The sequence below is a fragment of the Tetrao urogallus genome, assembly GCF_951394365.1.
Source record: "Tetrao urogallus genome assembly, chromosome: 2".
Lineage (NCBI taxonomy): Eukaryota > Metazoa > Chordata > Aves > Galliformes > Phasianidae > Tetrao > Tetrao urogallus.
In genome coordinates this window covers 56,411,626-56,427,810 of record NC_136814.1, presented here as the reverse complement: position 1 = coordinate 56,427,810, position 16,185 = coordinate 56,411,626, and the positions used below count along the sequence as shown (strand labels likewise).

The following is a 16,185-nucleotide window of genomic DNA, read 5'->3' as shown; positions in this document are numbered from 1 at the left end:
GGGAAAGAAGAGAAGTACAATGCAGTGTTAAATCTTATATCCTGATCCACAGGGACCATTCAGTTCAAAACCCCTGCCGTGGACAGGTTGCCACCCACCAGATCAGGTTGCCCAAAGCCCCGTCCAATAAAGGATGGAAACTCAAAGCATAGTTGTGACCACAGCAGGAGCTATAAAACCATCTGCTTAAGTATTGCTTTCTTTGGAAGCAGCAAGTACTCTGTGATGGGCTTTTAACCAAATACCAGAGTAGTCATATTAGCAAGATACTGCTTAGCAACATATTATTTCTAATCTACAGTTTATTTAATGCCATCTTTATCTTGAAATGTGACTGATGTTCTCTGTGCTCAAATGCTTCTTCTCAACCTTTGACCTTGCTTGGTAGCTTTCCTGCTTACTTTGGCATCCTGCAAGCCTATCACCAGTGCAAAAGTTAGGACTTCGATAAAGTCCTGTGAACAAAGTACATACACACTTGAAGCACGAGCAGCCTCTCAGTTGCAGCCAAGCCAGCTGTGCAGCGAGAGAAGCACAGTGTGTGTGCAGCTGAGAGCAGGCGTTGGCGGAATGGATCCAAACAGCGAAATTGGCATGCATCAAAGCGGACATTTGGATGAGATGATTTTACAACCAATGGAATATGTGAAGAGAAAAACACTCCAGAGATACAAGATCATCTGTGGTGTAAGTAGGCACTGCTCTTCAGGGCGGCAACTCCTTTTTTTCCTTTCAGATCTGTAAGAATTGCTTTAGCAAGTTTCAAATTCACAGAAGTTTTACTGGTTTCCTTATATTAATTTAATAATTCAGGGCAGTGTGATAAGTGGTGAAGTTTTGTAGCATGAAGGCATGAACTTCTCTGGCAGATTTCTGAAGTGCTTGTGGTACTTATCAAGAGGCTTTAGCTCTGTCAGAAATTTTTTTTCCTGGCAGTGAAGTGCACTTTTTGCTTTACTATGATAAACTGACAGTTTGCACAGTAGGTGGTGTTTCAATGCAGTGTTTTCTATATTTGTTTAAAATGTGTTTAAATCTGTGGGGAAAGCAGCCCCAGTTACTTTTTGGTTAATTTTTTGTGCGTTCAGACTCATCATCAATAAAAAAGAGTATGTAGGAAAGGCAGTGATGAAAAACACTTCTGAAACATAGGAAAAGATGAATGAACTGTTTTCATCTGGTGTTGTCAGCCTCACATTTCAAGTATCGTGCCAGTTCTTTCCTTCTTCCCCAAGGCATTGAGAGTCACACAGCTGCCTTATAAATAATACTATGTAGGGCTTTTTATACATTTTTGAGACCTTTTTTTGGAGCTGATACACATTTTTGGCTTCTGTTTTTGACCACAAGTGAAACAAATCTTGAATGTATACATGTGAAAAAGAGAGGCAAGTTGTGACACTTTTTATCATCATATCATGAAAACAGATTCATATAATACGACTTCCTATCTAATGCTTCATTGTGTAAGTATTGCATAGTATATGAGAGAAATATTGGAAGCTGAGGAAAAGAAGTGAAAACAGGCATTTTTCTCTTTGAATCTGCAATAAAAATAATTTAACCATGAGAGACAGTGTCAGAAGTATGCCTAAATAAAGTACAAAATAAATGGTGCTTTCAAGAGTTACTTGGAAGAATAAACTGAGAAGCATCCTAAAACACGGGCTGTTCCGCACTCAGACAACAAAACCCAGGACAGTCCCCTAAGGGCAATATGCTCCCTGTCCAGAAGTAGAAAGTGTTCTGGCCCAGATGTGACCCCTAGTTCTCAGTCCTGCCTAGATGGATGTGGCACTGAACTGTGGCCTTCACAGCTGGGTCCAGGTAAGGATCTCTTCAAGAGATTTCACCCTGCCTTTTCCAATGCTTTGAGCAACAGCACTTTTCCCACCTGTCTCTTTTATCCGGATCTCTTACCAATTCCATTTCCATTCCTACTGTTGGGATATTCGTCCTCTCCAAAAAACAGGGAGTGAGCAATAGGGAGCAAGTAAGGGTGATCTTCCCGGTTCATGGGAAGGAATAGTGTGCACTTAGGATGTGTCCCACTGGATCTGCTTTATGCCCAAAATGTACACACACCCTCAGCAGAGGCCTGGGCATCGCTCCACACCACTGCCAGTTGGTGAGATGTTGGGACACAATGAGCAGTTACACAGAGCCCAGGGTACTGTGAGCAGAGATGGGTAAACAGTAACAACATGGCATATCTATGCTTGCTTATATCCTGCTCACTCATGTAGGTTTTATTAGCTCTTTGTAATTTCCATAGTCGCAGTTAAGCCATTTGGTAATGCCTGGTGGATGCTGAAGTAGCAGGAAACAGAAGTAAACTGAGACAAAAGCCGGAAACAGAGTAGATTGCTTGATGGTGCTTTTTCTCTGAGAAGCATTTTCTTTCCCATCACTGCCTTACTGAAAAGTGGATGCATTGTGATACAGTCTGAGAGGGTTGTCCTTTTTTGCTGTTCCAGCCAGCATATCTGTTAAGCTGCGACAGGCTTCCACAGTGCTTTCCCAGTCTCCCAAATGTTGTGACTTTCTTTTTGGGAATTTTCTTGGACTACTTGTATATTTCTTGTTTCCTCTAACCTCACTATTAGAGTGTCTTACCCATTAAGAGAAAATGTCTTGTGGTGAAAATTTAGTATATACATCTTCAGTCTAGCTGAGCTTTATAAGAAATCCCTGTAGGCATTTCAGGAAAATATGGAAGCTATAGAAAAGGAATATTGGCTTGTGAAAGATAGGGATTTCCTTCTCTTTGCATAGATCAAGAATTTGAAAAATACATAAATGTATTTGCTACTTCCTGCTATTTTTTCCCCTGCAAAGACTTCCCCAGTCACAAGATGGGACCAACCATAGGTTAGAGGTGCAGTATTTAGGTGTTGCCTTACAAGCAGTTCACAAGATTATTGTTTCTGCACCTCTCCTATCATAATTTCTACTAAATATAAAAGCTTATTATGAACTATGATTTTTTGTGTGTCTATGTGGCAGGTTCTGCTAAGTGCTTTGGTGGTTGTATCTCTGGGACTAGGTCTGGGACTGGGACTAAACCGTGGAGCCCAGGAGCAAGGTATGTTTATGATACTTTTAGTGTAATTACCACTGAAGCTAGATCTGGTAAAGGCTTTCAATGAAGGCTCTTTTGTAATGTAATATAAATATTCAGTGAAAAGTTGCCACCTAAAATTCTTGTATTTTTTGAGTTGGACTGTATAAATCCTGTACGCATAATTTATGCTTGAAAAAACCTCTCCTAAACCAGTGCATGTCTCACTTCTCACTCTACAATTGTTAAACCTGCTTCACAACAATAAGAAATTTTATCTTACTAATGTTTCTATGAGAATTGAAATAGGATGTATCTTGTCATATGTAACACTTTACAATTATTTGAGCGATGTATTTTGTAGAAGAGATGGTGACCACTGTCAACATTCATACTTAGAGTGCATTTGACATAGTTGAGGTGGCTAAAATTTGTCATAAATTTTTTTTGAAAACGTATATTTATGGAATGCTATGGTAAAAAGGGATGTTTTGATTTGATGAAATGTTATTACTTAATTAAAAAAAAAACAAAATAGTGTATTAAGGAGTCAAGCAACATTAGGACAAACAAACATCACCTGGTGAATTGAAACACTTCCTTCAGAGTCAAGACAATATCAGTCTCATGCTGGAGGAGTTCAAGGATGCACAGTATCTTTTTCATTTCTAATCAACATATATCAAACTTTTATACCTACTTACTCATCAGCTTCTAACTCTTTTGAAGATCTTTCAATCCTAGCTGAACAAGACGGAACTGTAATTATTTTTTGATGACAGGTGTATTGTACTACTACTTCCTCTGTAAAATACATAGATACCTACCATGTGAATCTTCACTGACATTTACCTAAGGAACTTGGTCACAGTTGCAGTAAGTGAATGGGAAGTGGAAGATGGTGCAAAATGAAAATTTTGGTGTCTCTGCAGACATTACAGAGCAATTCTAAATAGGGCCTGCCTAACTTTGTTTTCTACCTTTATAACCAGATCTACTTCAAAAAGATGAAGTAATGACACACAGTGCTACATGGCAGAGTCAGAGGGGAAGCCTCAACCTGGAGTGGTACAAGACTGTACTGCTGCATTTCTTGTGAGGACAAAGGGAAAGACTGGCCCTGTTCAAAGGCAAAGGGAGTCATGGCTGAGAGGCATAGTTCCTGACATACTAAATTTTAACACTAATACCATACTAAATTTGCAGAACTCACACATTTCTGTAAATGTAGTGAAGAAATTAGAGGCATGGATTGCAGGTTATTAGAAGTATAAACAGTTATATTTTAGACAGAGGAAAAGGTTTATATTTCTTCTGAAATACATATTCTGTATTCTATATCACTTTAATTCAGGTAGAGGACCTAAACAACTTTGAGCTGTTTTAAAGCCAATGGATAGGGGAAAAACTAAATTAAATACTTTAAGTTTCAGTTTAAAAGCAAAGAAAAACTGCACATTGGTGGAAAATCATAGTTTTTCTTGGCAGAGCAGGTTCCAGCCATGAAATGATTTGCTGTTAGTTTCTTCTTTCCATTTGTACTTTCTCTTGAAATATCCATTTATGATCATTACATGCGTTTGTTCATTGTTCTAATTACTTGCACAACTTGGTTGCGTGGACAGTTATTGTTGATGTATGAACGTAAAGAACAAAGTGCGACTTCAGAGCTTTCTACATGTGAAAAAAGCTGACTAGCTTGAAAAAAGCAAGTTCTTAGCTCCACATGATTCATACACAGTGGATATTAAAGCCTGATTTTTATAGGCAACACACCTTGCACAAGCGCAAACCTTTCGGCAACGATTACAGAATTCTACTAGCAGGCCTAAGCACTTATATGTATTTCTATGTAATTCTGTGGATGGGTGACAAAACTGGAAATGTAGATGCTTAGGTTGTTTCAGACATTACTTCTGCAGTACAGAGATCACAGATGCAAGGCTCTTCATGACTCAAGGGGAGCTTCAGGTGGTGTTTTGTGATTTGAAGTTGTCCTTGGATGTGTCAGAGCTCTTGCTCCCTGCATGGAGGTGTCAGAGCTGTGGTGAGGAACTAATTGCACATTTCAGTTTCCTGTGTAAGGCCCTTCCTTTGGATCCTTCTCTTTCTTTCAGTCAAAACAATCAAACCTGCAGGATTTTTAGGCACTTTGTCCCAGCTAAGTGGAAGGGAGATGGTCGGGTTCCCGAGTGTACTAAATCTTATAGCCTTCCCCAGCCCTCTGGGTTTCTCTGTGTCCTGGACTCAGCAACAAGCTGGGGAGATACCAGTGGCCGAGATGTAGGAACAGCTGTGACAGAAACTCTAGGTGAGCACACTTGAAACTAAAACCAGGACATTTGCATCTCAAAGACCTTCTGCAGCTCTTGTGTTGCTTGCTCCAATCTGTGTACTAGCAACTGCAGTGGAAACTGATTCAGGAGGTTGTTTTGGGAAATCATTCAACACCTTTTCTATCTGTATCCATGATCTGTTTAGCTGTTCCAGCTGGGACAGGGCTGTCTTGCAGCCTGGGCACTAAGAGTCCCTGTCTTCTTGTTGCAGTCAGCTGCAGACACAAGTGCAGCGAGCCCTATCGGAAAGAGGTGGCAGGCTGCCAGTGTGATAGCAGCTGCGAGGAGCGTCAGGACTGCTGCTGGGACTATGAAGATGCCTGCGTGGAGCCAAGTATGTTCCCTTAGAGGCAATGCTCATTGGTTTCTATACTGTTTTCTTTTGTTTATAGTACTGACTGAAAAAAGACCAATTCTCTTATTTGCACAGGGATATGGAAAGCCGTCTGATTGAAAGCTTTGAGGCTTGCTTGCTGCACGATGATTTGGGGAGGGAGGAAGTTAGTGGTGTTGAGTGAATGCTGCATTCAGATTGAAGTCCTTAGCCTACGTGACAAGAAATCTTTCTGGATCTCTTTCAAATTATCTCATTTCTTTGCTATGAAGATGCGTGCCTTTTAGGCAAAAATATTTCTTCAATTAATCTGTATGGGTTTCACATATCACATTAGAGCATAAAGCAGTGTAGCAGAGAGCACGGCAGTACAGCACAGCCAACTCCCTTGGATAACCAGAGCATTTGCAGTGAATGTTTCCTGGTCCAGATTAAGTCATGGATGAATGGAAACACAGGTTTTCTTTGACTAGTTGACTGAAATGATGCTTGTGTGCCAGCACCTCTTGTCCTTTTGAAAATTAATGCATGTTTCCCATGAAATGTATTCTCGGCCTTATGTAGGCCTGAGAATTACTCAGGAATAATTAGCAGAATCAGGATTACAGTATTCCTCCAGGAAATTTATCTGTTTCTGCATTAAATCTAGATTCTTTGCCAGTTGCTCTGCATGCTCTCTTGGCAGCAGCTTGGGATTTTCTTCATCCTTATCACTTTCTGCCTGTTTCTGCCCTCCTTAGAGCCTTTTTGCTCTCTGCTACAGACTGTGCACAATAGAAGGGGAAAAAAAAGATCTACTACCTTCTTTTTCTCTTCCATGGATTTATTTATTTATTTATGTTGAGATCTTCCAGGAAAAGTGTGGAAGGCATTGAACAAGATGACTTTGAGAACGCATTTCTAAAATGGTTTATTCTATGATTTGTTGTTACCATTTGTTGGCAACAAAAATGGTCTTTATGTGTTAAAAGGAGTCTTGTGTTTTCATCTCAGATAAAACTGTCAAGCTACTCAGGTAGGAGATGTTAATATGAGTTTAACACAAGTTTACATGAAGTTCTGGGACTCAAATAATATCTCTTTCTTCCACTTTTCAGCTCGATCCTGGAGTTGCACTAATTTCCGTTGCGGTGAGACAAGATTACCTGGAAGTTATTGTTCTTGTTCTGATGACTGTTTGCAGGAAAATGACTGCTGTGTAAACTACAATACTGTTTGCAAAGGTAAATCAAAGATCATGTGAAATAAATAGTTGGACAAACACTGAAAATATGAAGGTAGATATATTTGGTTCTCAAAGTTAGAGCCTTACATTACATTTTGGAAAATGAAGATGTTTTGACATGAAACAAAATGATATGTCTGACTTGGGAGAAGAGGATTTTTGGAGAGAAATGTGAGATGTGTGTCATTCATAAGAATGTTGTAGGAGCAACCCAAATTTGGTGGTTGTGGTTGTTTGGATTTTATTTTCAAAAATAGTTGAATACATATTTTTTTGCTTCAAACTCCCTGGAATCTGAAGATATTTAATTAAAATTTCCCATTCATTTTATTGAAAATTAATTTTCAGATTGGATTTCTTAACTGAATATCTTTGAACATACCAGGTTGTGTCATACAGACCCTGTCTAAATCATTGGTAAATTTGATTATAGGAATGACATCTGCAGAGTATACTGCTGACTTAAAATATATATCTGTTGTTATAATTCCTGCATATGTTTAGATGGCAGAGACTGCAGGCAGCTTCTGCAATATAGTGAGAGCTTTTATGAAAGTAACACCCCCTGTTTTAGTATGTTGGCCTATGACAGCAGAGGTGGATGTTGGTGGTATGGCAGTAGAAGTTGAACCTTCCCACCAATGTCCCTAAATGTTTGCATTTAGACCAAGCAGTAATGTGAGTACAGTGAGGCTGTGAGTGGCATGTTTCTGCAGTGGCAACAGTGATGTGAAAAACAAGCCACATTCCAAATGGCCATGCACAGCTGTCACATCATGAAATGAAGAGTGTCTCAATTAGCTCATCTGTATGAATTACCAGGGAGCTGAATGTCAGCTTCAGTGCATTGGAAATGATAGTGGCAACATTAGAGTATCACAAAGTTTGCACTAAACTCCCACAAATGCTTGCACAGGAGCTGAAAGAATACCATATGCAAGTTTTTCAGGACCAATTGAAGAAATATGAGGCAGTTGGTAACAGTTTCTGGGGTTATAGAATTACCAAGTGTTGAGACATGGTGTCACCACTACAAGACAGAGTCAGAACAGTGGTCCATGGAGTGGTGACATGAATTCCTCCTCAAAGAAAAGTTCAAGATGCAGTCCTCTCTGGGTATAGTGATGTGCACTGTCTTTTGGAATAGGAAAGAGCATAATCCTTCTGGATCTCCTGGAACCTGGATAAACCTTCAGTTCTGACCTTCACACCATAATTCTGACTAAGCTGAAGGCTCAAACTTCCAGAGTCAGGCCAGAGAAGAAGACCACCTTTCTCTTGTAACATGATAATGTCAGGCCTCACATCAGTTTGAAGTCCATGGAGCACATTGGCAGTCTAAGGTGGACTGTCCTACTACACATACTATATAGTCTGGATTTGGTGCACTCTGATTTCATTTGTTTGGGCTGCTGAAAGATGGATTGAGTGGGCAACATTTTCCTGGCAATGACACTGTCATAGCAGCTGTGAAACAGTGGGTCACCTCTGCTTCTGTAAATTTTTATGAACTCAGCATGCAGGCTCTTGTTTATCACTGGCAAAAATGCATAGATAATGCTGGTGACTGTTGAAAAATAATTTTTTGAAGCTGAAAATTGTCTTTATCACAAAAAGTTATTGTCGGTCGTTATATCAGTGGAAATAAGTAGGAGGCATTACTTTCAGAATGACCTATGTATATCTGTCACCTAAATGCAAAGAGAAACTAAAAATAGTCAAGAGTTCGATTAAATGCTAATTTGTTTGAGTAGCAAGTGCTGACCTGGTTAAAATAACTGTACATTCCCACCTTTGTCTGCTTACTGGGAGATAAACTCTCTGTGTTAAGCTAAAAACTTTGACAGGCACTGCTTCTTTTATATATATATATTTCCTTTTTTTCCCCATGTTTCTTATTTCTTCTCTTATTTACATCTCTTATTTATTCCAAAGAGGTGGGCAGATTGTTATTATGAGTGAGTGTAGATGTGAAGCAGGTGGAGAATATTCATGAGAAACCAGAACAATGACTTGAAAGGCAGAAGCCAATGTCCTTGGAAGACTGAAGAACCTGTGTTCTTTAAACGAAGGTGGGGGAAAAGCTAATGAAAGCCCTGATAGTCATCACTAAATGTGTAAGTGGAATCTGCAAAAAAAGAAAGCAGTATTCCAGTGTGTATCCTGAATACAAGTTAAGTATTCTCCATTTTAAGATAGTTAAAACATACACGTTAAGCTTTCATAGTTATTTCTCCTCCATCTTGTTTGTATACTCAGTGTTTCAAGGCCTAATATGTTGAATTAAACGATTTCTAAAGGTATTTTAGCCCTAATTTACATTAATTCTGTATTGAAACAGAAGAAATTCCAGGAAGTTCTCTAAAAGGATCATCCAGGAAACTTCTTTGTTCTATTTGTTTGTATTATTATTTTTTTTAATGCTAACTCAATACTTTCTTTTGTCCTCTTAGGTGAAATACCTTGGGTAGAAGAACCATGTATTTCACTTGAAACTCCTCAGTGTCCAGCTGGGTAGGATAATTTTAAAAATCTCTTTAACAAATAAAAACATGATGCTCAGAAATAGTCAGTCAGCTGAAGGAGGTTTTTAAGAGGTTAGAAAAACAGAAAGTTTACTTAGAATAAGGTCCTGCCCATAGGGATGTTCTGTAGAAGTGGAATGTGGCTAGTAATGTTTTTTCTTTCTAAAACCTTTGTCATTTCGTTGCAGATTCATTTATCATTTACAAGGTAGAACAGAGTACAGGAGTTTGAATCCAGATCGTAAGTCATTTTGCAAAGACCTGGAAAAACTATTAGAGTTAATTCAGGATTCACATAGCACAAATTGTTCATGGTCCATTTAAGGTTGCTGACATAGTACCTCTGATAGTATAGATAAAAAGGAAGCTGTAAATGTAGCATAATGTCTGCAAAAGCTGGAACACAGAAGATTTGATGCTCACTTTTAGTTATTTTGTTTAAATATTTATCTACAGATGGACATCTTAGGTATAGGTTAGCCAGAAACATAGTGTAAAAGTTGTTCTCTAAGTAAAATGGATTATTTTCTGGTTCAGTTACAGTATTTTTGATGTTATCCTCGTTATCTATTTTACTGGCACACTATATTATAGCAATAATAACTTTAGTCGTGTATCTTCTTTCTAAAGTTCAAGTGTTCCTGCATGCACCTCCCAGAGCAATACAAAAATGCACTTCTAAGTTATTAGTTAACAAATAACTTCTCGAGTTCACAGTTTCATAGGCAAGAGCTTAAAAGCTCTGTGTGGAGAAAGACTTACATGCCATGAACACTGCTATATGGAGCTCCATTTTGGTTCAGACTCCACTCAAGAAGCTGCTTTATTCAGTGTTTTTTATACATACTGTTGATGCCAACGTGCTTTACTGTTTTGAAAAGAGCACTGTGAATGAGAAAATAACTGGGACAATTATTGTCCCAGTTTTGTCTCTTGTGATATTGTGAAAATGCAACTTTTTTTCTTTCTTTTTCTTTTTCTTTTTCTTTTTCTTTTTCTTTTTCTTTTTCTTTTTCTTTTTCTTTTTCTTTTTCTTTTTCTTTTTCTTTTTCTTTTTCTTTTTCTTTTTCTTTTTCTTTTTCTTTTTGTTATAACTCAAGGAATTACTCAAAGCAATTCATGCGGAGTCATTGCATTTAATTAATAGTTATTCTCTCTCAGTGTTTTCCAGGTTTATATAGCAAACCTTCAAACCTTTCCGATGAATTACAATTAGTTGGGCTTTTTTGAGGTATTTTGTACAGTGGAATCTATTTCAAACTACATTTCTCATTTAATGGTAGTCTTTATATGTTGCTAATGTGACCTTGCAACATATAATGATGGTTAATAGACTGAATCACAAAACTAGACTACTTGATCCTACAGAATATTTTCTCTTCGAATTATGAAGAAAAATGCTATAGCACTATCATTTTATATCTGCTAATGGATTTTTGAGTCCTTTCAGACTGGTTAGAAGATAGTATTTTTAATAACTTACGTTTTTTCACAAGTAGCACTTCCTAATTAGAATTTTTACAGCAAAAATTGAAAGACTGTTCAGGAGATAATTTTCTATTTCTGCACTTTTTATCTACCTGTCATCTGAGCTAAGATCTGAGGCTTTCTAATCTTTATTCTTTACATAATGTCTTAATAAAGTCATGATAGCTGCATTCTTGTAGCTTTAAGTGCAATTTGTCATTGCACTTAGGGTGAGAAAGTGTTCAGTGAGAGCTGAGAAGGTTGAGAGGTTTAAACCACAAAGAACTTGAACTACTCGATAATGTTTTCACAAAGCAAATGCTGTAAGGCAAGAGAATGCCTCAAACCTGGCATCTCAAGGAGATTACATTCCCCCTGAAGCCACCGGAGCCTTGCTGCCTACTGGATGATTGCTGTGTTTTCACAGTCCTTTGTGCAGCTGTCCTGAGATGCATAAAGAGACAAGAGACAGAATCCAACTCATTAGTATGTTCAGAGGTGCTTTGGTTGTCCTATACTCTGGGCTTGAATTTGGATCCTAGTTTGTAGATTTGTGTTTGTAATTAAAAGATGAAAAAGAACCAAACAACTTATTTTCTTAGGTTCTATACTTAATGAGTAGCTTACATTTTATTCCTCGACTGTTTTCTTTTCAGGAGAATTGTGTATTTGTACTGTTTATTTACCTCTCACCATGATATTAACTCTGGAAAGTATATGGGTGTTCTAGATCCTGCTTATAAAAAACAGAATTTATATATTGCAGTTAATGACTTTAACAAGTCTTAATTCGCCAAACTCCTTAATGATCAAAAAGTGATATTTTCTTGCAGATTTGATCTGCCACCACTTATCCTTTTCTCAATGGATGGTTTTAGAGCAGAATATCTGCAAACATGGAGTTCTTTGCTGCCAAATATTGAAAAACTCAGTAAGTTACCCGGAGTGCTTTGTGTCTTTTCTTTAGAAGTCTGCATATAGCCTTTCTAGTTCCTTTTGCTGCTATGTTGTTCACAACTGTTTCTCAACAATAAGATCCCAAATCAGGTCTCTATCATCAGTTGTATACTTACAGTATTTCGTATTCTACATTAATTCTTGTATCTGAATGCACAGCAAACAGGACTTTTTTTTTTTTTTAAAGGCGATTAATATTGGCCTGCAGCTTTTTATTACACAAGTAGTTTGAAACATACATTCAAATATATTTTAAAGCTGCAAAATAGTTCCAGAGCTGGATTTCATTCATTCTCTGTACTCTATTAAATCTTCCTACTGATAAGGAAGAACTGCATTGGGTTTTTGGGAAGTGTCCCTCAAAGATGCTCTTTTAAAGGTCACTGTCTGGATCTACAGGGAGTAGTAAAGAGGAATTCCTTTCTTTGTGAAAGGAAGACTGTAAAGCTGATTTGTAACATAAAATTTTCCCTCTCTACCAACCTAAGCTTGCATTTTTGGTGGAGGTAATTAAGCAAGTTGTTACAGAATATATACACCATGAAGGTAATCACAGTGTAGACCTACCTTACGAGGAAACATGAGAATGTATGTGTCATAGTTTGAAGTCAGATTTCCCCTCTAATAGCATAGCAAATCAGCAATTAGCTGTTGTAATTTTTTCCTGTCTTTAAAACTGTTTGTTTTCAATTTGAATATATATTTAGATCTGAATATATATATTCAATATCTATATGAATTGTTATCTTTTGCAGAAACATGTGGCACACATTCAAAATACATGAGAGCTGCTTACCCCACAAAAACATTTCCAAACCACTATACTATTGTCACAGTAAGTGAGAGTTTGTTATTTTTACTTGTCTTTATCTAGACAACACAGAAAGAATCCTGTGGTGTCAGGGAATTAACTCATCTAATGACTAACGACATGAGAAGTCAAGATACAGAAGTGAGGGACAGACACTGTGTATAGGGAAATAAATAGTGGCTAAATATTGGAAATAAATGTCTGTATGTTACCATTTTCTGGTCTGTGAACCAGTTATTCCTGGCCCTTGCCATTCTAAGTGTATACAGATGAGTATGGATGAGGGCACTGCCATTTGATGAGTGTCTTGCTGGGATAGGTTTGGCAGCTGATGCATGGCCATGGGACTTAATCTACAGCAGATCAGGTTTTAATTGGGCTGTGAAGACGACAGGGAAACTAAAAGAGAACTTGAAAGGCACACTGAATTCACTAGTAGGAATGTGATATTCTATGGGAATTATAAATTATGTTCTGTTTCTGTGATAAAACAGCCATAAAATAATTGTAACACCACATTGCAACGTAATTTAAGTTGTATTTTATTTTCAGGTTCATAGGTTTTTACTTGTTTCTTTTCATTTTGCAGGGATTGTATCCAGAATCTCATGGTATTATTGATAACAACATTTATGATGTAGATTTGAACAAGCATTTCTCACTTTCAAGCACAGAAAAATTTGAGCCTTCATGGTGGAAGGGTCAGCCAGTAAGTTTACTTCTCTGTTATATCTCTATGTCTAGTGGCTCATATGCCATGTTGTTAAAACAAAAAGAGAACAAAATGCAAAGTTGTGTGATATATTTGCAGTACACAGTAAATGTCATGTAGCCTTCATATTGTAGGCTGACTATGAAACAGTTCACTTTTTGTAAAGATAGAGGAACTCCTAAAATGTTAACACTGAAACTTAAACCAGCACTTATCCTTTTCATAATGGATGGTTTTAGAACAGAATATCTGCAAACTTGGAGTTCTTTGCTGCCAAATATTGAAAAACTCAGTAAGTTTGATAGGGTTTGTGCGGAGTTTGATTGCTTATTTTTTGACAACTATCTAAAGAATGAAATCTACAAATCTACTTCCAGAATACATCATTTTATAAAACAAACAAACAGCAACAAAAACAACATAACAGAAGTGTTTTCAACGTCCAGGCATGTAAAAGAAAGGGATAGAATAACCAAGAACTTCATTTCCATCAAAATGAGTATTTATGTGTAAATTTCGTCCCATTTCATCGAAGAAGCACCTGTGATTATAATGCTATTCATTTACTGGAAATATCAAGCAGTACAAAAATGGAAAAAATATAAACACCTAGTATCTGCTTAACATATCTGTTTAATATACATACATATATATGTGTATATATATAGGGACAGAAAGAGAGAGTTAAATTATATATCCACTTATAGTCTCTATATATACTTATATATAGTATCTGTGTGGTGATGTTTCTAGTATATTATAGTGGCCAGGTTTTACTGCTACTGTTTCCTGAAAGATTCAGTCAGGCTCCTAGCAGAACCGTGGCTGGGCTCTGTGAGATGAATAGGAATACACCTTTTTACAATAAAATCATATAACTGGAAATCATATCTTCCATTGCAGTGGATTCACTTATCCACTCCACTGAATGTGTCATTGGATAGAAGGTCACTCACTGCCTGTTGTCACCTATGAAAATATCTATATGACATCATTTCTACACTGAGAATTTCCAACAAATGGCAACATGTTGACTCCTGTGCTACAATTTTTTTTTCAGACTATGTACATAAGAAACAAACTTCAAATCAGATGTGTTTGTTGGTCAGCAGCATGATGTATGAAAGAAGAAAGGGAAAATATATGCTTGTAGGCCACATTCCTAAGCCACTTCAGTATTTTGACTCTGCTCATCTGAGGTCCTCCAGCAGTATAAATGCCATAAAATTGTTTGTTTGTATCTTTATCCATAGATATGGCTGACAGCCATGTACCAAGGTCTGAAAGCAGGCACCTTCTTCTGGCCAGGCTCTGATGTTCCAATTAATGGTACATACCCCAACTTTTACTATTTATTCAATAGGTAAGTTTTTATAAGGATTATGGTAAATTGCCTTAAATTACTACAAAAATTCAAAATGCCATATAACAGCTGAAGGAAATAAAGTACAAGATTTTTTAAACACCAGTCTGAGTGACAAGTTCCCTATTACATAGTTATGATTTTACCATGGAACTACCATTAACAGTTAAATTTTAGGCTATTCACCATAAGAAAGGGAAAGGTTACTGTATGTGTGTTATCCCCTGAGACAGTTTTAAATGTTCCAGCCAACTGGAAACCACTAATTTCCCACTAGGAAGCCTTCCTATGATGTAACCACTTCTGTGTTATTATAAAAACTGCCACATTTTAACACAAAAAATTCCCACGTAATATCTATATCTATCTATAATATCCTTCACAAGTTCTCCTACTTGAGAATAAGCTTTCTACTAACTTAAACCTTAAGTAACTCAGAAGCAGTGGCACGAGCCTATAGAAGGCAGAAATTTGTTGAAGTAAGACCTCTGCATTGAGAAGCTACTGAAAGAAGATGGGCTGTAGACAAATTCCCTCTGATTTTGTGTCATGGTTCTATGTTTGAAAAGTATGATAAAGTGCACATTGCTGCTAATTCTCAGGTTACATGCATGAAAATACAATAATAACCTTCATAGTAAACTTTTTTCTTGTGGAAGACATTGATGCCAGCAAATGATTTCAAAAGTTTTATAGTTATTTCAGTAAATGATGATTCTTCATGATTACTAAGTAAATCTAAAGTAAGCATGTAATTACAAGTATTAACAGATAACAAATGTTTGGCTGTGATATCTAGGATTGGTACTCAGAAAACAACTGAGTACCATAGTTTATTAACATGAAGCTTGTGCATGACTTTGTGGAAAAGTAGAGATATTAAATGAGTAAAACTCATTCACAGGAAAGAGGGCATGACCTCATGAAGATTTTTGTGGAGACATTGCTTGCTTTTAAAATATGAAAGTCCAAGGTCTAGACGTGGTGGAAAGAATGAAAAAATAGTCTGACTTGTATTTCAGGTTTTTCTGAACTTGAAAACTCCTTTTTTGCATGTATTTACTTTTAAACATATAAATAATCCCACCCATATTTCTGTTTTCAATATCAGGGTCTATCTGTTTTATCATTAAAAATGCATTACATTCAATCAAAAATGAAAATAATAAAACTGATTACTGGTATATTAATGTGATACATCATTCTTGCAATCCAAGTCATTGTCTTTACCATACAGGGTGTGCTCTGTATATATGTTCTTCAAAATTAGAAGGGCAAATCAGAAAGGACTTGCTGATATACTTTTTTTTTTTTTTTTCAGTTCAGTTGCGTATGAAGAGAGAATTTCAGGAATACTAAAATGGCTTGATAAAACCAAATCTGAGAGGTAACAG

At 36.9% G+C, this 16,185-nt stretch overlaps 1 protein-coding gene across 1 annotated transcript in view; it reads left to right on the top strand.

Annotated features, from left to right (window-relative positions):
* Positions 1–570: 570 nt before the first annotated feature.
* Positions 571–16,185, top strand: part of ENPP3 (ectonucleotide pyrophosphatase/phosphodiesterase 3) — a gene marked incomplete at both ends in the record, with an annotated part of 30,604 nt that continues 14,989 nt past the window's right edge. The window contains 10 exons of the mRNA XM_079550288.1: positions 571–687; positions 3,007–3,085; positions 5,609–5,731; positions 6,829–6,954; positions 9,410–9,470; positions 11,782–11,879; positions 12,661–12,740; positions 13,306–13,425; positions 14,682–14,791; positions 16,113–16,178. Of these exons, the coding sequence (XP_079406414.1) occupies positions 571–687; positions 3,007–3,085; positions 5,609–5,731; positions 6,829–6,954; positions 9,410–9,470; positions 11,782–11,879; positions 12,661–12,740; positions 13,306–13,425; positions 14,682–14,791; positions 16,113–16,178 (980 nt within the window). The remainder of the gene's footprint in view (positions 688–3,006; positions 3,086–5,608; positions 5,732–6,828; positions 6,955–9,409; positions 9,471–11,781; positions 11,880–12,660; positions 12,741–13,305; positions 13,426–14,681; positions 14,792–16,112; positions 16,179–16,185) is intronic.